Source organism: Monodon monoceros, unplaced genomic scaffold, assembly GCF_005190385.1.
Source record: "Monodon monoceros isolate NGI ecotype Baffin Bay Population unplaced genomic scaffold, NGI_Narwhal_1 Super_Scaffold_20, whole genome shotgun sequence".
NCBI lineage: Eukaryota > Metazoa > Chordata > Mammalia > Artiodactyla > Monodontidae > Monodon > Monodon monoceros.
In genome coordinates this window covers 24,396,597-24,424,202 of record NW_021703777.1, presented here as the reverse complement: position 1 = coordinate 24,424,202, position 27,606 = coordinate 24,396,597, and the positions used below count along the sequence as shown (strand labels likewise).

The window sequence follows — 27,606 nt, the reverse complement described above, 5'->3', positions numbered from 1 at the left end:
GATGCTGTCCCTGTGCCCATCCAGATCCTGTCCAGGAAATGTTTCCGGGCAGTGTTTCCTTCTTTAAATTCTTTTGTATGTTTGTGATGTTTTCTTAATGATGTATGTATTTTCATAATTAGATTTTATCTGTGCATGTGTGAATATATATATTTTAGTATTACTGATGTGTCCAAGGTTTGTGTAAAAATTCAGTAATTCACAGTGAAGAGATTAACTTTTGCTTCAATGTATTTGTAATAGACTTTTTTCTCTTTTTGCAGTTTATAGAAGGGTCATTTGAAGAATATTTAAAGCGTTTGGAAAATCCACAGGTATGCAGTAATCTTCTGACGTATTTCTGTTTTTTAGATGTTAAATAATGTATTCAAAATTCATTACGAGAGATTAATATTACAGTGTATGGAGGGGTTTCCTTATAAACATTTACTATCTTAGGTGCACGTTTTATGCAGCATTTAATTGGAAGACAGTTGGAGCTGTGTACTGTGCACTGTTGCCTCACTAAAGACAGTCGTGCTCTCTTTGTCTGTCATAATGGCATAAAAGACCTAAAATAACAGTGCTGATGATTTCCAGGGTGCAGTGTTGGTATGTGTATGGGGCTTGGTGGACAGGGCAATACTTGATTGCTTCCTTAGGCAACTGAGAAGACAGTTTCTTTTATGGAGGTTCTATTCCCCATAAAATGGTCAGTGTGAGAAGCAGGAAGAGACCGTTGGGAGTAAAAGGACAGCACTTTCCCACCAGGTCCCATTGCCAGCACTTCCTCAGTCATTTTGAAGTTAAAAGGATTTTTCCTTTTTTTTTTCCTTCTGCTGTCAAAACTAATGTTCTTTGTGTAAAAATCCAAATGTTAATGGCATGCCATGTAGAACGTTCCCTCATCCCCGGAGGTAATCGCTGTTAAGTTTAAAATGACATTACCAAAGGAAAAAGCTAAGAGAAGGAGTCAGATAGGGAGGAAAGGGAATAATAACATAGGAATAGGGTGTTTGATCAATGTTTGGTGTCTCCCTTCAATTCCCTAACTCTAATTTGAGTGCTTGTTGTGGGCCAAGAATGGCCAGGCACCCGGGAGGCAGAGGTAACTGGGATTTGGATGCTGTTCTCAGGAGTTTCCCTATAGTAGGGAACATCTCATACCAGTGAGAAGGTACATGTGTCGTAAGAAGTATAGGTATGATGCTGTAGGCATTCAGTTTTATTCCTGGCTGGGTAGGCAAAGCAGGAGTTTGAGAGTAAGAGGGCACTTGAACTCTGAAAAGCTTCTGGATAAGAAATGCCTAGGGTGAAGGGCATTTCCAGGTAGTGAAAATTGTGCACAAGACAGATAAAGAAAGCAGTTGGGTTTGTGTGGAGCACGGAGCACACGAAGGTGGGAGGTGGTGAGAAATGTCCGAGGGCAGGCTGCGGTGAGCTCACGGGAGAGCATCACTGCCAGCCTCGTTAGCTTGGAGCTGATACTTGAGGCCAGCATTTCTCAAAGCATCGCCTACAGGCCATTGCATCAGGAAAAATGCAGATCCCTGGCCTCTATTCCAGACCCAAATCAAAGTCTCTGCGCCTGGGGCCTGAGAATCTGGCATTGGGAAGTTTTTCAAGTTTTTTGAGGCAGGAAGTGAGTTATGTTTTGTTCACTTCTTTGAAGTGAGAATAGTGCCTGGTGTTTTTGTTAGCTGGATGGATGGATGGATGAAAGAATCTTGTGTAAAGGTAGTTTGGAGGTGGATGAGACCAGAGGCAGGAAGACTAGTTCCAGTGGTTTTGAAAAATTGTTTAATACACAGAGAAGTGGGCATACTATAGTAAGTGTAAAAAAAGGAAAATAAGTATGGTATTACTCCAGTTTTGGTGACAAAAACCCTCTGAAGATCTTTTCTCTAAATCCACTCAAGACTACATTTTTATTTCCGTGATTTTGAAACTGAGTTTTGCCCACAAAAATGGACACAAATTCATTTTCCTGAAGTTTGTAGGTTTTTTTCTCTTAGTTTATAAGCCTCTTTGAAGGCAAGAATTATATATTTTGTTGCTTTTGGACTTCCCGTGGTTACCTGTCAATTTGGGGTGGCTGATTGATCAGTTTGTGTGTGTTGAGTGCATGTTAAAGCCGTATTGCATTATATGTAACAGGTAGGAAAGATTAAACACCAGAATGTTAACAGTTCTCTCTAGGTAGTAGTACTACTGGTGATTTTTGTTTCCTTTGTAGAATATGAAGGAAACAACAAAGACCGTTTATTAATTTTTAATCAGAAAAAAAACCCCCACGGTGTCATTTTATAGTCATCTTTGTGCAGCAGTTCAGGCTCTTGGGCTATGAGGGTCCGAGAAAGGATAGCAGAGACGTAGTGGGAGTGGAGAGAAGGGGGCAGAGGGAGGAAATGAGGCAGTGTGAACTGAACTGAGACTGATGGGGGGGGGTCTGCAGGAGCGGGGAGGGCAGGTTGCTGCGATTTTGCACGTGGGACAGGTGTTTCCTTCCCAGGGTGCTGGCCAGCCAGATTTGTTACCCTTAGGGCACCCCTCCCCAATCCGGTCAAACCTCCTCCAGGTGTTTCGGGTACCAAACAGGACAGTCGTTTGTTCTTCATTATTAGCAATAAATATTTATGTCTTCCTTTGTTTCTCTTTCTCCCTGATATATGGAATGTATGAAATGAAAAGAGAAATATAGTTGATGGATAAACTCCATTGCTTCATCCAATTCTCAGAGAAAGCATCTTCCTCCTTTTACTTAAAAATACCAGTGGAACATTTTGAAAAATGCCTCCGACTTTTTGCAAGAATAGATTTTTGTCAGCTTTACGTAGGTGAAATTGACATACGGTAAATTTTTAAGCTTATAATTTGGTGAAAGTTGACAGATGCATACAGTTGTGTGACTGCCCACAGACATCGTATAGGACGTTTCCATCACCCCACAGAGTTTCTCATGCCCTCCTTCTGCACTTAATCCCCCCATCCGCATATCCACTGATGTATTAAGTTTTGCCTTTTCTAGACGAAAAAAATGGAATGATATAGTTTATAGTCTTATATGGCTGGCTCCTTTCACTTAGCATAATGGAAACATTCCATCCGTGTTGTGTGTATCGGTAGTTCCTTTTTTTTTTCTTTTCTGCGGTACGCGGGCCTCTCACTGCTGTGGCCTCTCCCGTTGCGGAGCAGAGGCTCCAGACGCGCAGGCTCAGCGGCCGTGGCTCAAGGGCCCAGCCGCTCCGCGGCATGTGGGATCTTCCTGGACCGGGGCCTGAACCTGTGTCCCCTGCATCGGCAGGTGGACTCTCAACCACTGCGCCACCAGGGAAGCCCCGGTAGTTCCTTTTTATTGCTGAGTGGTCATTCTCTGTATGGATGTACTGCAGTTTGTTTAGCAGTTTACCAGTTGATGGATATTTGAGTTCTTTCCAGTTTGTGGCTGTTATGATTAAAGCTGCTAAGAATATTTGCTTGCAAGTCTTTCTGTGGGCATGTTTTCTTTTCTCTTGGATTAATACTACTGGGAGTGGAAATGCTGGATCATATGGTAAATTTATGTTTAACTTAATGAGAAATTGCCAATCTGTTTTCCAAAGTGGCTATGCCATTTTGCTTTCTCATTAGCAATATATGAGAATTCCAGTTGCTCTACATCTTCCTCAACACTCTGTATGCTCAGCCTTTTAAATTGTAGCTGTGTTGGTGGTTGTATAGTAGTATCTCATTGTGATCTTAACTTGCATTTCTCTAGTAATGTTGAGAATCTTTTCATGTGTTTATTTGCCATCCGTATATCTTTGTTGGTGAAATGTCTATTCATAGATTTTGTCTTTTTTTTATTACGTTGTTTTTATTGAATTATAAGAGTACTTTATATTGAGTATAAATTCTGTACTGGATATATATTCTTCAGTATTTTCTTCCAGTTTGTATCTTGTCTTTTAGTGTTCTTAATAGTGTCTTTTGAGGAACAAAAGTTTGCTTTGATGACTATTTAAGAACATTTAAATTAGTTTTTTTGATACAATGTAGTTCTTGAGTTAAAGTAGATTTTGTAGACACGATGTGCTCTTACCCACAATGAGGAAGTAGATTAAACATCATACAGAGTGCTGAGTAAATAAAATTATGGCCTTAAGGTGGAAGATACTGATAGAACATAGATTTTTTTTTTAATAATTAAAAATTGACCCTGGTTAGAGAAGACAAGAAGATACAATAGACAAGAAGATAATTCATATATCACATATGATAGATATGTGTACTTAACCAGACTACAACAGAATTTATTCTGAAGATTAAATATTTATAAAATGATACATTATTTGAGAGGTGGTATTTTGTTGACACTAGTAGAATAGTTTTCCATTTTCTAAAGTGGATATATGGATTCTGCATGAAGTGGATATAGCTTGTGTTTGTGATCTAAGCAGACTGGTTTCAGGGAAGGATTTCCTCTATACCAGAGGGTATCTTTTGTAGCAGTTTATGAGAAGCTGGGATTGTTGGGCAGAGGCCTATTTTAAGAAGTCTATTTTAATATATGGCACCCATTTCATTTTGAAAAACAGAGCCAACTTTTGCGAACTATTAAAGTGCAGAGTCTTTGGGGGAAAGATGATTCTTTTCTGAGAGATCAAACCATCCTCTTAAAATCTTTCCGTATCTCAAATTTGTATTCTGTGAAGGAGAAAGTAGCAGCATTCATTTACCATAGCTCATTATTTTTAGTAACTCTTGGTATTAAGTCTTCACTAATTTCACAAGTAGTTTAGGAATACATTCTCATGGTGAAAGATTTAATACAGAATGAAGAGTGAAAATCTTTACATTTCCCTCATCTTGAACTTCCTGTCTCCGCTGTCAACTTAGGATATATCCTTCCAGACCTCTTTCTATGAATATATGTATTTTTTGTTTTGCACAATAGGATTATTTCACCAACTTACTTTTTACACATAATAGTCTGAGTGATCTTTCCAAGTCAGTTCATCATTCTTTTTGACGATTGCATGATGTTTCCATACATAGTTTGGATGAACCGTAAAATTATTTAATTATTCCTTATCTATTAGTGGAATCTTGGGGCTATCTTTAAAAAATTTTTTTAAACTATTACAAATAGCTATAGTGGACATCCTTGTGGACATATGAAATACTTATCATCCTTGTGGACGTATGAAATACTACACTTTTGTGGACGTATGAAATACTTCTTTAGGATAGATTTTTTTTTTTTTTTCTTTTTGGCTGTGCTGTACAGCATGCAGGATCTTAGTTCCCTGGCCAGGGATCGAACCTGTGCCCCCTGCAGTGGAAGCACAGAGTCTTAACCACTGGACCGCCAGGGGACTCCCTAGGATAGATTTATACAAGTTGAATTGCTGGGTCAAAGAGTATATGGATATTTAAATTTTTGATCTATACTGGCCCTTTCCTTCTGAAAAGCTTAAGGACTTAAAAGACTCCTTTAGTACTAGAACTTCTACCACATGTTAAAGTGATTGCTGGGGCACTGCTTTCTTTGTACCTTCAATCATCCTGAAGAGAAAGGACCTGCTCTTTTTCATCCTTCCTGATTCTTGAGTTCTGCTTTGAGTCCACATACTGTTTTCTGGGCACGTATCATGTGCTAGGCTCTGTTCTGGGTGCTAGGTTGGAGGGCAGAGTCTTTGCCTTAACAAGTTCTCAACTTAGAGATACTACTCCGTCATCTTGCCACATCAATAGGAACTCTTATTCTAGCTCTGTTACTAAGGATTTTTGCGACAGAAACTTGGGCTGCTTTTTAGTATATGTTGTTATAGCCTGTTTTATAGAAATGTTTTTATAGTATTCATAATAGTAACAATATTAATGAGCTTTTCTAGCTAATTAGATATGTCATATAAAGATATGTATTAAGGTGTTGTAAAAAGTAGGAGACATTTATGTGCCAACTTTTTTTGTTCAATACAGGAATGGGTTGGACAAGTGGAAATAAGTGCCCTTTCTCTTATGTACAGGTGAGCACTGTAATAATGTAGGTAAACAAAAATAAAGTCAGTGGGAAATTAACATGTTCCATTGTAGTCAAGTTGTTAAAATAGCAAAGCAGTTTTATGCCTTGGTTGTAAAAGCATCTTTTCTAATGTTCTGCTTTTTTAATTGCATCAGTTAGATTTTGACATTTAGGTATCTATGTATAGAGATTTTAATTTTCCAAATATTTTTGGAATGGAATGTAAAAATTTTTCCAGGCCTATAAACTATATCACTTATCATCAGCCTTCTAGAGAAATGATGTCCTACTCTGAAGGCTGGTAGCATTGAATGGCCACTAGAACAAAGGCAAAACACTATATTGTCAATTTTACAACTTTTGCCCATTAGCGGAGCAGGTGAATGCTCTATTTTTTCTTTTTGAAATGTCCTTATAAATATCATCTTCACAATTCCTCTGGTTTTGAGGTCTACTTTTAGAATTATATCTGAAGTTACATATATGCAAATTACATTTAAAATTTAATTTTTTTACGAGGATACTTTTATATAAGTATGTTACAGCTTAGTTATTCCATTACTATCTTTTGTTCACTGCTCTATTTCCAGTGCCTAGAATATTGCTTGGTGTATACTGGGCTCTTGAGTGAATGAATGAATGAGTGATTAAATCTCAATTCATGAAATATATTTCATCAGAAGTAATTTCTACATGTTATTTTCAGGAAAGATTTTATAATTTACCGGGAACCAAATGTTTCTCCTTCACAAGTAACTGAAAATAATTTTCCTGAAAAGGTAAGAATTTTTCTAAGTGTTTCTAAAGGATTTAAGTAAAAGAACCACTCAGTTGCCATCTTGACTGCCTAAGCTATAATTTTTAAGTGACTTTTTGAGTTTTTTTAAGTTCCTATTAATCATCCATGAGTTACATTATTTTGTATTTGTTTTTTCCCACAAATCACTATGTTGAACTCTATCATAACATTTTACTAGAGAAAAAAAATTGAGATATTAGTGTATGTGATTAATTAGACTATTACTGTTTTACATCAATATAAACATTAAATAGAAAAATAACTTGTGAAAATGGGTTCTGCGATTGCATCCACAAATACTTTGGTAATTGTGATGTATTTCCCATTGTAAAGATAATTTACTGGCTAAGGTGCTATTATTCAGTCACAAAGCAGAAGCAACTGAAAAATGATGTGAAGCCTAGAAAGGGGACAAAAACATGATTCATTATTAGAGAACTTCGTTTTGGTATCATCCAGGCCAAGTTGAAGTGTCTTATCACCGTGCAAATGGTGGTAAGGGGGCAGGGAACTGAGTGAAATAGACTTTATAAGGACTTACAGGTTTCCAAGGTGCTTGGCTCTGGATCTGGCCTTTCCGGTATAATTTTTGGAATATGATGTAATCTAAGCAAAATCAGTGTGTATTTTTCTTAGCATAAGTGATTGACTTATGCCAATACACATAAGGTAATACACATAAGACTTACCTATACACATACAATACACACAAGTGATTGATTATTTAGAAGGTACTTAAAACTGTAAAGCAGAACAAATTTACCTATGATTCTGCTTCTTAGAGGTAAGCATTATTAAAGTAAGGTTTTAGAATATTTTCTTACAGTCTTTTAACCCTCATCTTTAGGTAGTTGAAATCACGTTGTTTTCATATATTGTGTGTGATTTTTGTGATCCCATCAGCATTTCCCCAAGTCATTAGGAACTTTTGATTCATTGGCTGTGTAACATTTCAGCATATGGATGTACCATAGTTGACCACATTGGAGCTTTAGGTTACTTCTAAAATATTCACTTCCTACTAGGAAATTTATTTACTAGTAATTCAGAGATATTAGAGATGTAAGTTGCTATGTAAATGTCATATATGAAGGGCTGAAAAGTGTATTTTATTTTTCCCTTTCAGGTATTACTGTGTTTTTCAAATGGCAATCATTATGATATTGTCTATCCCATAAAGTATAAAGAGAGCTCTGCTGTGTGTCAGTGTAAGTAATCACCCTTGTGCTTATATAGGAAATTTTCCTCCTAAGCATTATAGTCTTAGTGCAAACAAGTCAGGGCATATGCACTGTTTTGTTGTAAAAATATATTTCTGAGATCCTTAGGTTACCAAAAATGTTAATACTATAATAAAAACTTATTTCAGTAGGGAAAAAAAGGCACTAGTATAGATTAGAGTTTGGCTTGTAAATACAAAGTTATTTTTTCTTGCAGTAATTAATTTCAGTAATAATGATTTGTATGTGTTTTTAAAGCTGTTAGTGTATAGCTTGAAAATCTAAATGACAGAGGAAATCAAGTATTTGATCGTATTTGGCTCTAGACCTGGGTTTCTTGACCTTGGCACTCTTAATATTTTGGGCCGGATAATTCTTTGTTTTGGGGGTTGTTTTGTGCATTGTAGGATGTTTAGTAGTATCTACTCTGTAGATGCCAATAGCTCTCTCTCTCCCTTGTGACAACCAAAAATGTCTCCGGATTTTGCCAAGTATTTCCTGGGAGGATAAAATACCCCTTCCTTCCCCAGTTGGGCATTACTGCTGTGGTAGCTCCTTCCTGCCTTCTTAACTTTATCTCCTTTATCATCTCTTATGACAGAGTGCACAAGACTCATACAAAGCCGTGGTGCTGGGCATGTGATGGGCATTTTTCCTCTGTTCTTTAGCTGGGGGTGACCAGTAAAGACATGTGTAACGTAAAATTTTAAATTGATCTATTTGAGATATGGGAGTCTAGCTGTCTGTATCCTGGGCTGTGTCCTCCACCTGTCCCAGCTAGTCAAAATCTGGACATTTCAGCTTTGGGAAGGACAGCTCATGGTGCCTACCTTTCCTGTACTTCTCAGAACCTGTGGTTTGGATGATATTGGGATGGATGCAAGGTGGTCTGTGAGAAAGGGGGTCTCTTGGGGACTCGTTTAGGGGGGTGGGCACCATTGTCGATGAATTCTTCGTGGACTTGTTTGAGTAAGGTTCAAAGTGAGAATCCTGAACTCCCCTGTGTAGGTTTTGAATGTTTGGTAATATATATTTCTGTGTTTTCTGGAATTTGTTTTTTTTTTCTTCTTTTTTTAAAGCAAAGAAGTTGTCTAAATATGCTTCAGTGGCTGCTGAGAATACATTTTACAATGGTTTCTCTTTAGTCCATTATGAAAAGTTATCTTCTTTCTAGCAATCTTAATGTTCCTTACGTTTTCCATCCAAGCCTCTTCAGGTTGGGCAGGTTGTGTGACATCTCTAGTTCTCAGTTTCTTCATGTGTACAGTTAGAATAAGAACATTTCACTGTGCTGGCATTAAATATGAAGGTGGTATGTAAAGTGTGTGGGATGTAGTCATTGCTCACTGTGCATGTTTAATTTTATCATACTTGGTTCAAAGTTGTGATACCTTTTTGTGTTATTGTTAGTTTTAAAAATGTCAGTATATTATATAATGATTTTTGAACTAATTAACTGCAAAGACAGAAATCTAGTTCCTCTCTATCTAGGTAACTTTCTGATTAAATTGTGTTATTGCTCATAAGGTGTTACAGGTATTTAGTTAGGATTTGGAAGCCCAGGCAATCTCAATGTTATGTTAAAACGTAAAGTGAGTTAATATTGTGTAACATCTCTCTTTTGTTAATTGCAGCTCTGCTTTATGAATTGTTGTATGAGAAGGTATTTAAAACTGATGTTAGTAAAATCTTGATGGGACTAGACACCTCTGAAGTAGCTGATGAAAACAACAGTGAAATCTCAGATTCAGAGGATGACAGTTGCAAGTAAGAGTGAATTTCAGTCCTAAAATATCTTTGTAGTGCCATACAAAGAAACAGTTCAGTAAATGCTTCTGCATGGAGTAGCCTCACATATTGAGGTATTACGGTATTCCTGAAATACAGCAATACAGAAACTTATGCAGTAAATTTCTTTTTTCCTGCCACTAATTTTATCTCATTTCTATTATGGGACCGTTTCTTTAGAAAGTTGATTTTGTTTGTTTCTTTGTTTGTTTTTGCTAAGCATCTATTTCTGTGTAATCGTGATGCACATATCTCTGAAATAGATTTGGTCCTGCCTATATGTGTATATTCTAAAATTTTAAGGTTAACCTGTCAGTTGCTTACATATCCAGTGATGGAAACAGCCATTTTGATTTCCTTGACTTTCTTTTATTGTTTTCTTCCTTAGATAATGCCGCCTCCTTTTCTTTTTATATAATAAAAATCCCACGTTGGGGTATAAGTATGTGAACAGCTCTGGATAATGCCTTTGTTTATGTTGCGAATAAACACCTTTTAACTTAGAGTCTGCAGCTTATTTTTCTTTTCCACTTAAGACATATAGGGTAGTGGTTAAGAGCTTGGGCTGTGCACATCCTAACCTGGTTTCATTCCTGGCTTCCTGCCAACTAACTGAACTTGGGGCAAGTTACCTAAATTCACTAAGAAGCCTCAATTCTGTAGGTATAAAATGAGGATATATTAGTATTTCTTTAAAGTGGAGAATTTATAAGAATTAAATGAGATAACATGTAGAATGCACAGCCTAGTTCCTAGGTATAGCATCCAACGTATATTAGTTTTTATCAGTGATGTTAAGAAGCTTACTCTGTATTTTATAAGAACCGACCTATTTCATTCTTGGTGAAGCTAAAAGTATATCATTCCTTTTGTATGAGCGTATGAAAGTACCCTTCATGGTGTCACATACTGTGAAACTAGAGAAAAGTAAAATTAAGCCTCAGGATATCTAATTCTTTATTAAACACTTAAATATTCTCTATTTGTAATTCCCAGCATTTCTTGAATTAAACTGTAGACCCTGATTGAAAATTCGGTTGACTACCATTTTTACATAAGAAAGAAATGAGTCAGATTAAAATCTGGGTCTGCCATTGTAAATTTAATCCTAGAATAGACTAATTAACTTTGCACAGATGGAAATTCTGCTGCATGGTTTTCTCCAGGTGCCTAGTATGATTAAGGCATGTCATTGAGCATAGGGGAATTTTGAGGGAGAATGAATAACTAGCTTGTTGTAATTTACTAACTTTACTTGGTGTGTGGGGACTTCCAGCAGATGCCCTTTGGTTGCTGCTGCAGTTTTAGCAACAGCTGGGTCTGGGATGGCAGCTGGCAGGTGAAGTAGGCGAAGCGTGGAGTAGAGGCTCGTAAGCTGGAGAAGTGTACCAGGGATGGTGTGCTCATTGTAATGATCAGTTTTCCTCTTTATACTATATTATTGAAGCCCTTGGGACATGGAAGCCTTTCGAATTAATTTTTTCTTGCATTATTAGGATTTCCTTTCCCTTGTGTCATGTCTGGCTTAGGGAGGACCAAGCTTCATTTAGGGAAGAATGCTACATAATCATGGCAAGACAGATAGGCATGGTGTGTAGTATCCAGGCACTGTGCTCCTGGATCTCTTCGCATTCATATTGATCAATCCTGAAGTATTAGAAATTAGGGTGCTTGTTTAGTCCAGACTCTAAATACTTGGAGTCTCTTAAATATTGCTGGGAGTCTCTTAAATATTGCTGCATTTAAGGGTATAGATTTGGAGATTGTCCTAAAGACTAGAGATTGATTTATTAAGGAGGAGGAATTATACGACAGAAGAGTACAGGTAGCCTCTCACCTCATCACCCACTCAACTTGCCATCAACTTGTCCAGCCTCTTGCCTACCCCCCGGGTCTTTGCACTTGCTGTCCCTTCTGCTTGCAATACTAAATAGCCTATGGTTTGCTGTCTCATCACATTTAATTCTTTATTGAAAAAGGCATCTTCCTTCATCCCATTTTTTATTATTTGATCCTAGGTCTCAAAAACTTTTTCCTACCTTTTTTCCCCCCAAAGCACTTAGCAGCATTTAACATACTGATTACTTATTTAGTTGGTGTCTACTCTTACCTGATTGTGTATCTTGTTGTAGCGGAATATTTTGTTTAATGGAGCCTCATCTATATTTTGAAAGGAAATTTTTACATTAAATGTTTTTATGAACTCAATTATTCTACCAACCCAAATTTCATAGTTTATTTCTGTTTCTCTCTTCTTGATCGAGTCAGTAAGAATTACTGATAAAAATCTTTGATCTATATACATACACACGTAAACATATGTACATATATACGTATATATGTATATGTATATATGCACAGTTATACTAAAACTTGTTTGAGCTCCTTGGAATATATAATAGGGTTGAGTTTTTGGAATATAACTGGGATTTTATATGACATTAGAACAAGTTAATTGCATGCAAACATTTTTGTGCTCCTAATGATGGCTGTATTTCTTCCTCTGTAGGAGTAAAACTACCACTGTTAATGATGTGAATGGATTTAAATCTTTGTCAAGTGATCAGGTATTTTTATTTAATGGTTTTTAACTACCTCTTCAGTATAAGAAAGTATATGAATTTATAGTCTTAATTTTTTTTCTCTTTTCTGGTACATTTTCAATAGAGTCAGGATCATCTACTAGTAAGACATTCTTTGGTGGCCTCTTAAATTTTTAAAGTTTTCTTCTTCATTTGATTTTACTCTTATACATATCTCAAACATGTTTTGAAAGCATTTCTGTGTTGATTGGACTTCCTGACTTTGTTTATTTAGCACCCGAAAAGCAATGGGAACTCTCCTAGCCTTCCTTTGTCTAGAAAGGTTCTTAAGTCACTCAGTCCAGCAGTCTATAGAAATGTGGAATATGAAATTTGGCTGAAGTCTAAACAAGGTGAGTTAAAAAAAAAATCTGTGTATTTTCCATAAATTTGCTTTGAGGCCCTTGAAAATGATTATGTCAACTTGATATAATGCTGATATTCTTTACAGCTCAACAAAAACATGATTATTCCATTGCTGCTGGCTTACAGTATGAAGTTGGAGACAAATGCCAAGTAAGTGATTACGTAGAGGAAGTAAAGATTTTACTTGAAATCTTATTTATTGTAATAGGAATCAAGAAAACAGCTCAAGTTTGGATGTGTTGTTAATTTGGGATTTCAGAATATATTGTGTGTACATTTTAATAGTTATAAATATTTAGCTTTTGAATACATTACCAAAGTCAAATATATCTAAAACCATGGCATCGCATCACATGATCTTTAAAACAATTTAGTCTTTGATATTACTTGCTTCAAAGAGGTAACAGTAACATTTTAGATTTTTAGATATTTTCATTACAGTTGACAAATAATTTATTGAAATTGATTCAAACTTGACATTATAGGTCAGTTTGGTTTATGGAAGGCATCCTGGAAGATTCTGATAATACACAGTTTTTTGTTGGATTGAGATAAGAAAGTGAACAGTAAGAGAAGTTTTTGCCATTTACTTTGAATAATCTGCTGCTTTGGGCTTAAAACTGTTGATTGTTAAGGAGGAAAGTTGTGTTAGATCAGTGTTTCTTACGTGGAGTGATTTTGCACCCCTACCTCCCATTTAGCAATGTCTGCAGACATTCTTATTGTTACAGCAGGGAAGGTGCGACTGGTATCTAGTGGGTGGGGGCCAGACGTCCTAGAACGCACAGGACGGCACCCCAGCAAAAAATCATCTGGTCCCAAGTGTTAATAATGCCAAGACTGGAGAAACCTTTATGAAAAAATATTACTCTTTCTAAAACAAAAACAACACACACACACAAAAAATAATTGTTATTTGGAAGATAATTTTCATCAAAAATGATCTTCATCAAAAAGTGTTGCCTTTTTAAAACTATTTTAAAATAGCCATTGACAAACACTTCTCCTTGACTTGTGGAGGAAACACTTGTTTCCTTGGTGATAAAGTGGTTTGTGAAAAGTGTCTGGGGGACCAGGATTATTTCTGGAGGTCAGTGACAGACTTTACCTTAAGAACTTTTAATAGTGTTCTCATTTGGGGGTATTTTTAAAGGAGAGGAAGAGGAGGATACGATTCATTTAGGTTCTCCCTTACACGATTGTCAGAAATGTGCCCTAATCACAGAACATAATTGGGGAATCTTTTACTATAGAGATTTGAGGAACTTGGAACAGAACAAAAGAGAAGAGTAAAGCCAGGGCTTAGGGCACTCCCTCCCTCCCTAACCCCACTCAGTAGAGAAGAGAAGATTGCTTGTTTGATGCTGCATCGCTAAAATTATGTTACTTGTTATTTTAAATCAAGCATATTTGCTTTGAGATTTCAGTTGCTTTTGTAAAGCAGTTGCTGTTGATAAGGTAGATGGTAAAGCAGGTACTTGTTTTAATTTTTTCCTTTTTAGAGTACTTTCTTTCTATTTCTACCCCTTGACTATTTCACTTGGATAAAATTTAATTGAAATTTTATTACGGAAACTGCTGTGACTCAAAGGTGACTTTTATTTACTCAGGCAAGCTTGTAAATGTAGTTTAAACTTCTAATAAAAACTAACTTCAGAAAAATATTTCTTATTCTTAAATTCTGGAAGAGAGGAAAGCAGTGTCCCGCTGTGACTGAAGGACAAAACCTCGGCTTGAGGACTTTGATCCACAGTTGGCCGTTCCTCTGCGTCTGGGTGTGGAGGGCTGACTATATACTGTGCTGTTTTACATAAGGGAGTCGAGCATCCAGGGGTTCTGGAACCAGTTCCCCGCGGATGCCGAGGGCCAACTGTACTGATAAAAAAGGCAGGGGTGGCTTCACGCAGGACTGTGTCCATCAGGCTCCCAGTGCAGTGCTTAGCGGTGCCCTGTGCTGTGTGTGCCGTTTGACTGCAGGAGGAGACCTAAAGGCTTATCGTCCTGTTAAGATTTGATGTTGTGTAATAACCAACTGTATGTCAGAGAAGAGATGACAGATCTGTTTTTAGGGAGAAAAAGGTCACATTTACATGTGACAATATTGTAAATATTGGAAAAGTGAGAAGACAATAGTGATTTTAATAATAGTTGTTCTCCTTTGTTGAGTGGTTGCTGTGTGCAGGCTGGTGTCCTTTATATATATCATGTGTACCTCATTCCACCTCCATGGGTCCTATGATGTAGGTACTATAATTAGCCCCATCTTACATATGAGGACACTGAAGCATGAGATAAGTCACTTGCCCAAGGTCATATTGCTGGTAAGTAGAAAAGCGGGGCCTGGAATCCTGGTGTGTGTGGTGCTGCCACAGCCCTGCCTTCAGAACCAAGACAATTTAGAAAAAACTTGGAAGAGTAAACAAAAGTATTTTGGATGGAGGTACCTAGGTCTGGGAGGTCAGAGACAATATTATTGTGTACCTTTTGAACTTCGTTTTGTTTTTAACTCTATATGTTCATTTTCTCTTTAGTTGAAATTGAAATAACGGTTTAAAAACTGATGGTTGATGCGAAAGAATCAGGTGACTGATTTTTCTTTGCGGAATCGTTCAACAGGTTAGGTTGGATCACAATGGAAAATTTTCTAATGCAGACTTTCAAGGGGTTCACTCTGAGAACGGGCCAGTTTTGGTCGAAGAACTTGGAAAGAAGTATGTACTGCTCTTCAGCTAAGGTGTTCATTCACCGTCTCTTCCACTTAGCCTAATATATAATCGTGAGCATTTCTAAATGTCCCTGTGTATTTGCAAATTCATTTAAATGTATTGCCTGTGTGTAGAGAAATATATTTGTGTAGATCTTGTAGAAAAAATAGTTTGAGTTCAAATTTAGTGTTATCCGTGTTAAGGTATTTTAAATAAATATTTGTTTTGTTGCTTACTGTTTAAAATGTGCCATTCTTCACTAAGGCAATTTGGAAAATCAACTGTATTGTAGCTGTGAAGTGGGGACTTTGGAGGACAGGGACCACATTCATTTCTAATTTCATTCATTGCTGCCTTGTGTGCAGTCTTCAGTAAATGGTTATCTGATGGAGGAATGAAATAACTTGCTATTATACAGTGTTACTTAGAGCAACTTTTGTTTCAGTTGCTGCTGCCTTTATTAGAGGAAAAGGCAGTAAATCACACCTAAACTTTACTGTGGAAAATGTCAAACATACACATATGTGAGGAGGATAGTCCAGTGAACCCCAATGTAATTATCACCCTATTTTAACAACTAACAGCAGGTTTGGCAGTCTTTTCTGATCTCTTCTCCCTAACCCCTTTAAAAAAGATGCGAGTGGAATTAGAATATTTGAAAGCAAATCCCAAACATCACACCATTTCTCATAGACACATAGATGCCTCTGTGTGTCTCTAACACAGTAAAGACTCCTCGCTTCCCCGTCCTTAGCTACAGTACTTTCATCACATCTCACAGAGTAATAGTCTTTCCTTCTTTATCTAATCTTTTGCTTAGGTTATGATTACGGCCTTTTAGTCTTCTGTCCTTGTAGGTTAGAAAATGTGCTTTTGATTTATGTCGTCTTACTTGATTAGAGTTAATCTGGGTTGCTGAATGCTTTGTACTTTAATGTGTTTTCAATATAAGAACTAAACCTGGGAATTCTTAGGTAAACGGAAAGTAAAATATTTATGCAGAATACTTAAGTGGATAGTCTTGGGGGAGCACGATAAATTACTGCAAGTCTTTTCCTTCCTTTTAAAGACTCTCCCCGAAGAACCTCAGACCGCCTTCCTCAGAAAGCTGGAACACGGTGGCAGGGAAGAAGATGAAAAAACCTCCTTCCGGACAGAATTTCCATTGTGGTAGGAGCACGCCAGGTTACCCTTCCTTTGGGGAGGGGACGGTGCTTGGGGGTGTCTGTAATGGGAAGATTACGAGGCAGTTTGGCTCTTGCCACAGATGCGGACTACAGAGGGCCCAAGGCCCCGGCGAAGCCAGGAAAAGCCCCGCCCACGCTGCCACCTCGCCTGCAGCACCCTCCGGGGCTGAGGCAGCGCGCGCCCCCCGGCCACTCTGCAGCACCGCAGCCTCAGAAGCCCTCCAGTGAGCACAGAAGTCTGAGCAGGACACCCACACAGGCCACAAGGTAACTGTCCCGAAGGCAGGAGAGCTAGAAACTAAGTGAGAAGCATCTCTTTTACTCTCTGCGTCACATGCTTTTAAAAAGTCGCAATTTTTGTTCGTATACTTGTCTACAGCGTGACATTAAAAGTATTGTTGATAGAATAACGTGAGGATTTCAGTTCTTTATAACTCTCTTTAAACAAATCAAAGTAATTTGGTAGGGTCAGACACGTTTGTTTTTGAATAACTTTTTTCAAATGATTTAGATCGTAACCTGGCACCTCAGAGTTTTCTGGTAGCTTGTAATGTGTTAAGTACTGAATTCCAAACTGCAGCCCTAATTGCTTGCAGGGTGAGGATACTCCCCTTTACATAGGAACTTAAATCAACCAAAATGGTCAGCTTACTTTGTTCCGACAAGTTTGGATTGTTGGTTGTAATGTGTCGAATACTGAACAGGTTGCTGTGGCCGTGAATTACCAGCATTCTGACCGAATATGCAGAGGCAGATGAACTTCAGGGTCATGGCTTCCTGTGCCGTGGATTTAAATTTTTCCCTAATCTGCCCTTCCTTGGAGTAGTAGTTATAGAGTAGTTTATATTCTTTGGGGGAGCTTTATTTGAGAAGGTGTGTCTTAAGTGGAGGCTGTCCTCTTCTTGTGAACTTGGCCACGTCTCCTGTGGGTGCTCGTGGCTCACCTTCCCCATCCAAGCTTGATCTCCCCGATCATCTGAACAGCTCTAGCATCTTCTTATGTGCTTGCTAAGCTCTGGTCTTTAGTTTCTTTATTTTTGGCATTTGGGCATTCCCCTTTCTTGGGAACGTACTTAACATTTTGTCATTAAAGACAGTTTATGTAACATCTTTAAGACAGAGTTTTAGGTTCTTAGGCTGACGTGGTACCAATACTGTGTAGTTTCCTGGGGCTGTGGTAGCATAGTACCACAGACTGGCTTAAAGCAACAGCAGTGTACTCTCTTACAGTCCTGAAGGTTGCAAGTCTGAAATCAAGGTGTCAGTAGTGCCGTGCCGTCTCTGAAGGTTCTAGGGGAGAGTCTGTTCCAGGCCTCTCCTACTTCTGGTGTTGTCCACAGTCCTTCGCGTTCCTTGGCTTGTAGATGTATCGCTCCAGTCTCTGCCTGCATCATCACGTGGTGTTCTCCCTGGGTGTCTGTGTCTCTTCTAGTAAGGAACCAGTTATAGTGGGTTTAGGGCCCACCCTACTCTGCTATGATCTCATCTTAATGGCATTACTTCTGCAGAGACCCTATTTATAAAGTCACATGCACAGATAGGAGGGGTTAGGACTTGAACGTATCTTTTTTGGGAGATGCAATTCAATCCATAACAAATACCAGTACTTCACATCCATTACAGTTTTTTTAATTGAGCCAGCTGTTCAGGATAGCAAATTAATTGATATTGTTCAAAATCCAAAACACTGAAAAGTTTGTCCTGATAATCCTCCTTCCTATCCCTGTTGTCCCAGTTGTCTAGCTTCCTCTGCAGAGGCATCCAGTGTTAACAGATTCTTGTGTATCCTTGAAGGGATGCTTATATGTGTGTAAAAAGTACATGTGTTCATAATCCAGTTATCCAAAAGTGCTAATGGGGACAGATGATTAAAAATCAATCAAAGAAAGAATTCCCTCATCCCTCAAGGGTGGCCACTAGGTAACACAACCCTGAGAAATGGCCTGGGTACAGAGTAATCAGGGCCGCGTGTTCTTGGCACACCCAGCAACAGTGTGCAGGGGCATTCGGGGCCCACGGTGGGTTAGCCTCCCCCAACAGATAGCACTTATGTCACTGAATCACCTAGTTGTGGCTGAAGTCTGATGTGCGGACATTGACCAGACTCCACTAGCGTCTGGTGGTATCTTACCCAGTACAGGCAAAGTACCTAAGAGGGCTAACTTACTTTGAATATTAGCTTTGGAAACCTAAAAATGTGAAGTCAGTATAGGAAGGTCGTGGACAGAAATGAGATTTTCCTTTTTAATAAAATTCTCATTTTTTAGTGAACTAGAAGAGCCTTTTTTTCTCTTGAACAGAGGATACTCTTTAATGTCTTAAAGTTTTAAAAAAAGAACGTACACAGACTACCAAATGACTGATTTAAATACACTTTTGTTAACCACAAACTGAATTTTTATCCAGTGTGTTTCTAGTGTTTTGTCCAGTCTGTTAGGAATTAGAATGATCAAGACAGACGTGGTCCTTTTCTTGTTTATGTGTTAGCTACCTATTACTTGGTGTATAAAACACGTGATGGCAGAAGGCAGTGGAGAGTACATAGACATAAAGCTTTGGAGAATTTTGACACTGTGATTGATCATGTGCGAACGTAGTTGTACTTGCAGCTAGTAAGCCCTCTAGCCTGTGGGAGTGAGAATGAATTTTACTAGTGTGTTAAATTTAGAGAGTGCTGATGGTTGAATATTAAAAGTAAGATTCTAAAAAAATTCTAATCAAAATTTAGAATTTTATAGCTAACACTCCAGTGGATTTAAGTCCATTAGAATTTATCTTGACTTCATTTCTAATATTTCACACATTGGTTTGGAATTCTCATTATAGAATAAAAAGAGCAGTGATGTTGGGCACGAGACCTTCATGACCTCTCGCTTTTTAAATTTCTTTCTCATTGATATTGTCTCTTCCTTTGGAGAAAACAAAACGAAGTGTAACAAAAACCAAGCAGGATTGCCACGTATGCTTTCATTACACAGGTGCCGAAAATGATAGACGTGTCCATGCTGAATATTTCCCCTCCCGCTAGGCTCAGGATAGGAAGGTTCTCTGTGGCGCGCGAGGGTGAGACGTGGGCTTCGGGTAATGGGGCGGAGAGGTTAGGGAGTATTGACTTTCTGGAGACTCCTGGCACTAGCTGAGTCATCTTGGGAGTCTTTGACCACTGGGGTTTGAGAAGGACTGGTCTAAGATTGAGGGTCCAGGTTTGCTCCCCTGTTTTTTTCCCTAATACTCGGGGGTTGACCTGTGCCCCATTGGAATTAGGGTGTGATTTTAAGTGGGACTGAGGACATGAAATGGCTGTTCTTGATTTCAGAGGTAGGAGAATCAGGTGGTATCAGTTGTGTCCTTCCCACTCTTTTTAGGGAGCTGCATCTCTTCAGTATATTTTCCCTGGTGGCTTTGGGTTTTCATTTCCCACTGTTGTGGAACTATTAGACAAAGTGTAGAAATAGTATTCATATTGCCTATAATAATTTTAATTCATATAAAAATGTTAGGGTTATGTTATAGGCTACTAGACTCCATGAATTTTTTTTGTCTCCTTCTTTGACCAAAGTTATTGAAATGACAGCAGTCTTATCTGTAGTTAGTATCTAGCCTGGTGCATTTTTTTCTTCTTTTCACCTTTCATCCTCCCTTGGTAGTGTCATTAAAAAGCAGGAAAGATGGTCGTGGTGTGTTTTTGAACGTTGTCCTTTACTTAGAACAGAAAATTAGAGTGCTTTTGAGGCCTAAACTAGTAACCTTCCCTTTCCTTCGACAGAGAATTCTTATGAAAGTATTGGAATATGGCGTAAAGAAAATATACAGTGCTTACATTTATGCCTTTCTGTATCACTTGGAAGTGAGTTACATTTTTCTTTTCTTTCCACCCTATTTTAAGTTTGTCTTCTTGACTCTGAAATGTAGCCTAATGCTCCAGGGGCTTCCGTTTCCTAAACATTTATTAATCAGGCAGCTAAAAGTTCTGTAATCTCACAGTGTAGCTAAACTGGTCAAATATTTGAATTGCTCAAAGCGTTGATTTATATTATTTTAGGTACTCAGTACATTTTGTCTTTTTTTTTTTTGTGACAAGAATGTTTTATTTGACAGGAAACCTGATCGTGAGAGAGCTGAGGATTTTGATGCCACGACTCGAGAATCTAACTATTTCGGCCTCTCTCCGGAAGAGCGCAGAGAGAAGCAAGCTATAGAAGAATCTCGTTTACTCTATGAGATTCAGAACAGGGATGAACAGGCTTTCCCAGCCCTTTCCGTATGTATATAAAAAGGGATTTTGAAAGTTATCCTTCAGAAGTCTTTGTTAATATAGTTTTTGTATTAAGCCATAGTTTTAAATGGTAGACTAATAGTTTTTAAACTGAAAGATACCTTGGTGATTATGCAGCTACCCCTCCTTTTCATCTTCATGAGTAAGGTGAGGTCTAAAGATATTTCTGGTTGGTGGCAGAGTTGAGGCAAGTAATAAATTGGTTATCTCACTTTAAGTTTAGTATTTTCTTTTTTTCAAAAAATTTATTTTATTTTTGGCTGCGTTGGGTCTTTGTTGCTTCACGTGGGCTTTCTCTAGTTGCGGCGAGCAGGGGCTACTCTTCGTTGCACTAGCCCGTTGCACGGGCTTCTCATTGCATGGCTTCTCTTGTTGCAGAGCACAGGCTCTAGGCACGCAGGCTTCAGTAGTTGTGGCTCGTGAGCTTAGTTGCTCTGCGGCACATGGGAATCTTCCTGGCCCAGGGCTTGAACCCTTGTCCCCTGCATTGGCAGGCAGATTCTTAACCACTGCACCACCAGGGAAGCCCTAGTATTTTCTTTTGAACCAAAACTCGTTTGTTTTTGCTAGACAAAACCAGTAACTTTCCCTAAGCAGTAGAGGTTCATGATTCAGTTAACGAGATATATATGTAAAACCGGAAAACTCTTTTCAGTGTCCCTTATTAAACATACCAGGACAAGATTAACCTAGTACATATAAATAAGAGCTGTTGTTCACAGTGGTCACTGTTGGAGGTGATAGCACATGCAGCCCTGTGGCTTTGCCCTTGCTCCCTGTGTCAGACGCTGGGCTGTGATGGATGCTTCTCTGATGAGACAAGTGTTCCCTACCTTTAAGTTTCTTCTTTTGGGGGGAGTCAGAAGGGAAAACAGTTCTTGTGTAGTGTGAAGTAAATGCTGTGTGAGGAGGGGTCATTGGCAGCACAGGGCAAGGGTTAGCTACTTGAGTTTGGGGGCACTGGGCGCCCTGTGCCTATGGTCTGAAATATCGGTAAGTGACACCAAATGACCTGTGATGGAGAGTGGTGGTTGGAACACTTTCTTAACAGTGGGTTAAACAAACAAAATGGAATGTTACAGGATGCTACCCAATATATGTATCATATATATGATACATATATTGGCATGTATATATATATATATATATATATCTCAATATGTATAATATGTATATAGGTATATATATTTATACCAGTATAAAACATTAGAGCCACACACACTCAATTTTTTGTACTCTGGCCTCTATGGGATCCTTCAGAGTTATGAGATGCTCAGTTGAAAACAGCTGACCTGGAACAGTATATATATAGTTCAGTCTGGCACAGGGACTGGAGTTTAGGAATTACTGGAAGAAGTGCCCAAATTCACATGTGAATTAGGCATGGTCTTTAGTCTCAGTATATTTATCTCTGTGATATATTATTTTTCCATAATATTTAGAAAATAAAAAACTACAAATCATTTAAGCTTCTACTCACAGCTTTTTGTCCTTTTTTCAGTTAGTGAATGGGGAGAAACAACTACTGTAATGTGGGAATAGATTGTGAAATTTTTTGATGTTAAAATGGAGTCTTCACACTGTCTTTAAATAGGCATTTGATCCTGTCTTGGACTTGATAGCGACTCAGGTTTGTCTTGTAGAAAAACGCCTGCCACAGAGGGCTGAGGTCGTCTTCTCAGCCGTGTGCAGCATTTACTCACAGATGCTAGAAGAGGAGAGACCTTCAGTGGTGATTTAGCTGAGACGCCAGACTTATTCCAATCCCCGTGTTTCACCAGTTAGAAGTTGGAGCTCACGTGGAGCTTGGGTGATTTGTTGACAGTCAGTAGCGTGTCAGTGGTAAGCGTCCTAGTGCACTGTATCTGCCCATTTGCACTTGGGTGTTTTTCCAACACCAAGGGCTGTGGCTGAGCTATGGCTGCTTTTGAAGGCTTTGTGCAGCGAATGGAAGTGTAAGTTGCAAAGTAAAGGTTTGGTCAGGGTGGCTTCCTGAAACATGGGCATACGAAGAAGTCTTCATACTAATTTAGGCCAAGCGTCTGATTGCCTTATTAGTAAGCCGATTACTATAGAGTATATAACATGAACCCTAGGTCCTATTTTTTTGTAGTTTGGGAAATATAGATAGGGCTATGAATTTTTTTTTTTTTTTTGGCGGTACGCGGGCCTCTCGCTGTTGTGGCCTCTCCCGTTGCGGAGCACAGGCTCCGGACGCGCAGGCTCAGCGGCCATGGCTCACAGGCCCAGCCGCTCCGCGGCATGTGGGATCTTCCTGGACCGGGGTACGAACCCATGTCCCCTGCATCGGCAGGCAGACTCTGAACCACTGCGCCACCAGGGAAGCCCAGGGCTGTGAATTTTGAGAGTTTTAGTTAGATGTATGAAGAGTAAGGTTAATTAGAAGATTTTGTTCATATATTTGTGAGTAAATCTTTAACCCAAAGTGTTGGGTTTTGTTTATTTTAAGAGCTCATCAGTCAGCCAGTCAGCTTCTCAGAGTAGCAACCCAGGCGTCCAGAGAAAATCATCACATGGAAGCGATAGAAAAGGAAGCAGGCGGAGAATGGACACCGAAGAAAGAAAAGATAAAGGTATGTTATTTCATCATTTGAAAGCAGATGCGAGAGATCTGTTTCTGGCTTAAAGTCAGACATGGGGAAAAGAACTTTCTTTTTAAATGATTAAGCAATGTACTGTCACATCTCACTGTTGTAGAGAAGCATTGTCTCAAGCTAAATAAAGCACATTGTGTTATTCTGAAAACTCTATTATCCACTGACTAAACATGGTTCAAAAGGTACTTTTGGCTTTCTCTGTCTTCACGTTTTACTGCTGTGTCTTCACACCTAACTAGTGAATGATGCCGTCTTTTTTATCCTGATCTGTTATAGACTCTGTCCATGGACATATTCCCTTGGATAAAAAGCCAGAGCCAGGCACACTGGAGGTAAACGTTTTAAATACTAATTGCGTCTCTTTCTTTTTCCTTAACATTGTGATAGTGTAGAAGGAGATGGAGATGATTTCATCATTTTATAACAAAGTGTTAGGGAAGTAGAAAAGCAGAAGAAAATTGAGAAAAAATTACAGTGCTTGAAGAGAATTCACTCACAAATTATAACCATTTCTTCAAGGATACCTTATGATGACCTATCTGAATTGGTGGAACATAGCTTAGCTTTTACTTTCCATTACTGTATAGAAGATTGAGATTTTTATGGGAAAAGTGCTGTTTTGAAACCATGCTCCCGATAAAAACTGCCCAGTAGTCTGATGTGATGAAGATATGGAGGCAAAATCCCCCACCTGTTGGAGCCCAGGTACAATGGAAAAGAGTAGCTGGTCGTCAGAGGGTGCAGGCAGGTGCGGGTAGGGTGAGCTGTAAAGGCGGCCATGGTTACCCCAGAATGTGGGTCTTTGAAATGCAAAAGTATGCTTTTTTTTTTTTTTTTTTGTGCTTCCAAAGAATATTAGCAATGATAAATGTTCAAGAATTACATCACCGTCAAAGAAATTAGAGTGCCCACCTCCTACAGAACAAGTAAGTACATTGTAGCGTTTGACATTGAATGCTCCATTCCCTGGGTTTCTTAACTCTTACTGTCATCATTAAAAAACAGAAAATACAGGAAATGGGAGAATTTACTCTATCTAGTATCATAATTTGGAATACAATTATGATTTTTCTCTCATTCTGTTCTTGGTTAGTCTAGAATGTTCTCAAGTTTTAATGGGATGTTATTTTTATAATCACCATTGTCTGGACATAGAAGCCATTCTTCTGAATTGATTTTGAGTAAGTTTGTATCTGGCACCTTGTGTTGTGGTGAGTTGGCTTGCAAATGAGATTTTTGAAGGGAAATTATGAATTTCTGTTTTACTTCAAAACTTTAAAGAAGAGTTAGACAACTCTGCATGCTTAAGTTATTTCATAGAAGAGAGGCAATGTAATGATTGAAGAGATTAGAAAAATACACATCTAAAGTGCAGTACCACCGATTTACAGATTTAATGATGAAGGAACCTGAGTTCTAGCAGATTATTTTGGTTCTTGATCTAATACAGGAGGAGAGAAGGTTCTTATCCTTTGCCTTTCATTTAACATCCTTCACGTCAGGTAGAAAGCGTACAGTTTTATGCTAAGTCTTTGTGTGAGGAGCTTCTAAACTCAGAATTTCAGGGTGATTTCAGGGATTTTGCTTTCTTGCCTTAAAAGCCTTGTGTTCAAGTTGCTTTGTAGTTTGTTTCTAACCCTGCCAGTGACTTCTGTGACTTTTGGTGGGCAGTCACTGGTTAGGATCACATTTGTTAGTTTGGAATTTTTAGCTACTGTGTTTTTTTCTTTCATTTCTAAGACCAGAGAAAGACCATTTATGTAGAAACCACAGGTGTGTAAAAGGCAGGCTACTCAAGGTACCTGTGGTGGTTGAATTAGTGTTAAGCAAAATGAACTCTTGTCTTTTTCCACCCCCGCTCCTTGAAGAAGCCAGCAGAACATGTGTGTCTGTCCAGTCCAGCTCCCCTTCTGGTGTCTCCAGAGGTACATCTAACTCCTGCCGTGCCTTCTTTACCAGCCACTGTGCCAGCCTGGCCAAGTGAACCTACAACTTTTGGACCAACAGGTTAGATAAAAATTTAAAAAGTTCAGTGAATCAACCAGCAAAAGCCTTCCAAGTCTTGAAATTCTTGAGTGTGGGCTTGACCTCCGAGCAGGGTTAGGTGTGTGGAGCCTCCAAGAGCACTGCCCTGCTTCCAGCTTCGTGTGGTGCTCATTTGAGGTGCGCCCTCACAGTCTCGGCAGCAGGTGTGTGAGCTCTGGTTGCCCAGTGCTGGCAGCACGGTTTTCACCCCCGTGGGCCAGCTCTCTGCCAAGCTCCGTGTCTTGTTCATAAGAGCTGTTATTAGAAGATACTGACTCAAAGCTTGTTTTCTGGGTGCTTATTTCCTCCTTTGTGTCCAGGAGCGTGTTTGGTTGACATTAGTACTTCTTTAGATTGCTTAAACACACACCGTTTTACTAGCTATACAATTTTATAGCGTTCTTCACCTTTTAGCTTAATGTAAACTTACATTTGTAGAGAATTATTTTTACCTCTTTATAGCTTTTGATTCCTTTCCCTTTCTTTTGTAGGTGTCCCTGCTCAAATTCCTGTTTTGTCAGTGACACAGACTCTGACCACTGGACCTGATTCTGCTGTGTCCCAGGCTCATTTAACACCCTCTCCAGTTCCTGTGTCAATACAGGCCGTTAACCAGCCCTTGATGCCTTTGCCTCAGACACTGAGCCTTTACCAAGACCCACTCTATCCTGGGTTTCCTTGTAACGAAAAGGGAGATCGAGCCATTGCACCACCTTATTCACTGTGTCACACTGGGGAGGACCTGCCTAAAGGTGAGCTCCTTCTCTGAGTTCAAGTTGATTTTATTTATCAAGTACTGATACAGGTTCAGTGAGAAATGTAGAGGACAGAGGTCATGTTGCTGAGTAAGCCAAAGGACTTGCTTGGGGAGGACAGCAGAGGTTCAGCTGTTAGTCACTCATCACTCCTGTTTCAGCTTCTGTTTGATTAGTGTTTTTATATGTTTAGTAATATATAAACTATTATTTATAGCAGCCGCCCCTCCCCGTACTCCCCTGCCCCTGTCATTTTTTCAAAAACAGTCTGAAACCATTTTGAATTAAATCTTAATAGTGTTAACTAACCAGATAACTAAACAGTACTGAGTTTTCACATCAGTGGTTTGGTGTTTGGAACTACTCATATTACTTCATCCATGAAAAAAATGTAGAGGAGAATGAATAGAAAACATAATAGCTGTCATTATAGTACTGCCTGCAATAGTATATATTTTTTAAGGAATTCTTTTTAAATTCGTGATTTTTTTTTTTTAAGTTTAGTTTGCAAATTTCCTGTTTGAAAAACTGAAGGAGTAATGTGGTGACTCTCTGTGCTCTTTACTTGGATTTTTGTGGATAATTTTCTTTTATTAGCCAGTGGTTTGATGTTTGTGTCTGTGGGTAACCGGCTAATGTCAAATGAATACCTGAGCTAGTGTTATCCTGCTAATCTTGTTCATGATTTAGGGTTATGTGGATTTTTACTCTTACCCCCAACTTTTTTATTTCATAATATTTTAAACCCCACGGAGAAGTTGGAAAAGAAAGGCAGTGAGCACCTGAGTTTTCTTTGCACAGATTTAACTTTAGCCATAAAAATCTCAATTTAAGCCATTTTGGGGCACGGCTGTTAGACTAGATGAAGCATGTTGAATCTGGAATTACCCGGCAGTAACAGAGTCTGGTTTTGGTTATATTACAATTTTTAATAAATGTTTTATATCACAGGCTAGAGAAAAACAATTCAAGTAGGCAAAATTGTCCTTAGAACTATATATCCTTTGAGGGTAATGAACAAAAGCTTTTTGTGAATGTATCATTTTAGTGAGTAATGATGTTACTTATTTTCAGATAAGAACATTCTTCGATTCTTCTTCAATCTTGGTGTAAAGGTATTTACATTTTATCATTTTGAAGTTACTTGTTAAGTTAATACTGTTTTAAATTATTACCATTTAAATAATCTTAACTCTCATCCTGTTGGTCAATAACCTAAGGTTTACTAAATCTCATTATTTTAAGAAGTAACATTTTCAGTACCGTATAGTTTGTTTTTGGTGGTGATTGCAGCTCCAG

General features: G+C 38.5%; 1 protein-coding gene across 2 annotated transcripts in view; it reads left to right on the top strand.

The window, feature by feature from the left end:
* Nucleotides 1–27,606, top strand: part of OTUD4 (OTU deubiquitinase 4) — a 41,275-nt gene that overhangs the window by 7,436 nt on the left and 6,233 nt on the right. For both annotated transcript variants that reach the window (XM_029235300.1, XM_029235301.1), the window contains exons 3-20: nt 264–314; nt 5,944–5,990; nt 6,693–6,765; nt 7,912–7,993; nt 9,640–9,772; nt 12,303–12,360; nt 12,611–12,728; nt 12,827–12,891; nt 15,358–15,452; nt 16,516–16,616; nt 16,714–16,900; nt 20,732–20,894; nt 23,380–23,503; nt 23,804–23,859; nt 24,379–24,453; nt 25,396–25,534; nt 26,044–26,304; nt 27,382–27,422. In XM_029235300.1, the coding sequence (XP_029091133.1) occupies nt 264–314; nt 5,944–5,990; nt 6,693–6,765; nt 7,912–7,993; nt 9,640–9,772; nt 12,303–12,360; nt 12,611–12,728; nt 12,827–12,891; nt 15,358–15,452; nt 16,516–16,616; nt 16,714–16,900; nt 20,732–20,894; nt 23,380–23,503; nt 23,804–23,859; nt 24,379–24,453; nt 25,396–25,534; nt 26,044–26,304; nt 27,382–27,422 (1,869 nt within the window). The remainder of the gene's footprint in view (nt 1–263; nt 315–5,943; nt 5,991–6,692; nt 6,766–7,911; nt 7,994–9,639; nt 9,773–12,302; nt 12,361–12,610; nt 12,729–12,826; nt 12,892–15,357; nt 15,453–16,515; nt 16,617–16,713; nt 16,901–20,731; nt 20,895–23,379; nt 23,504–23,803; nt 23,860–24,378; nt 24,454–25,395; nt 25,535–26,043; nt 26,305–27,381; nt 27,423–27,606) is intronic.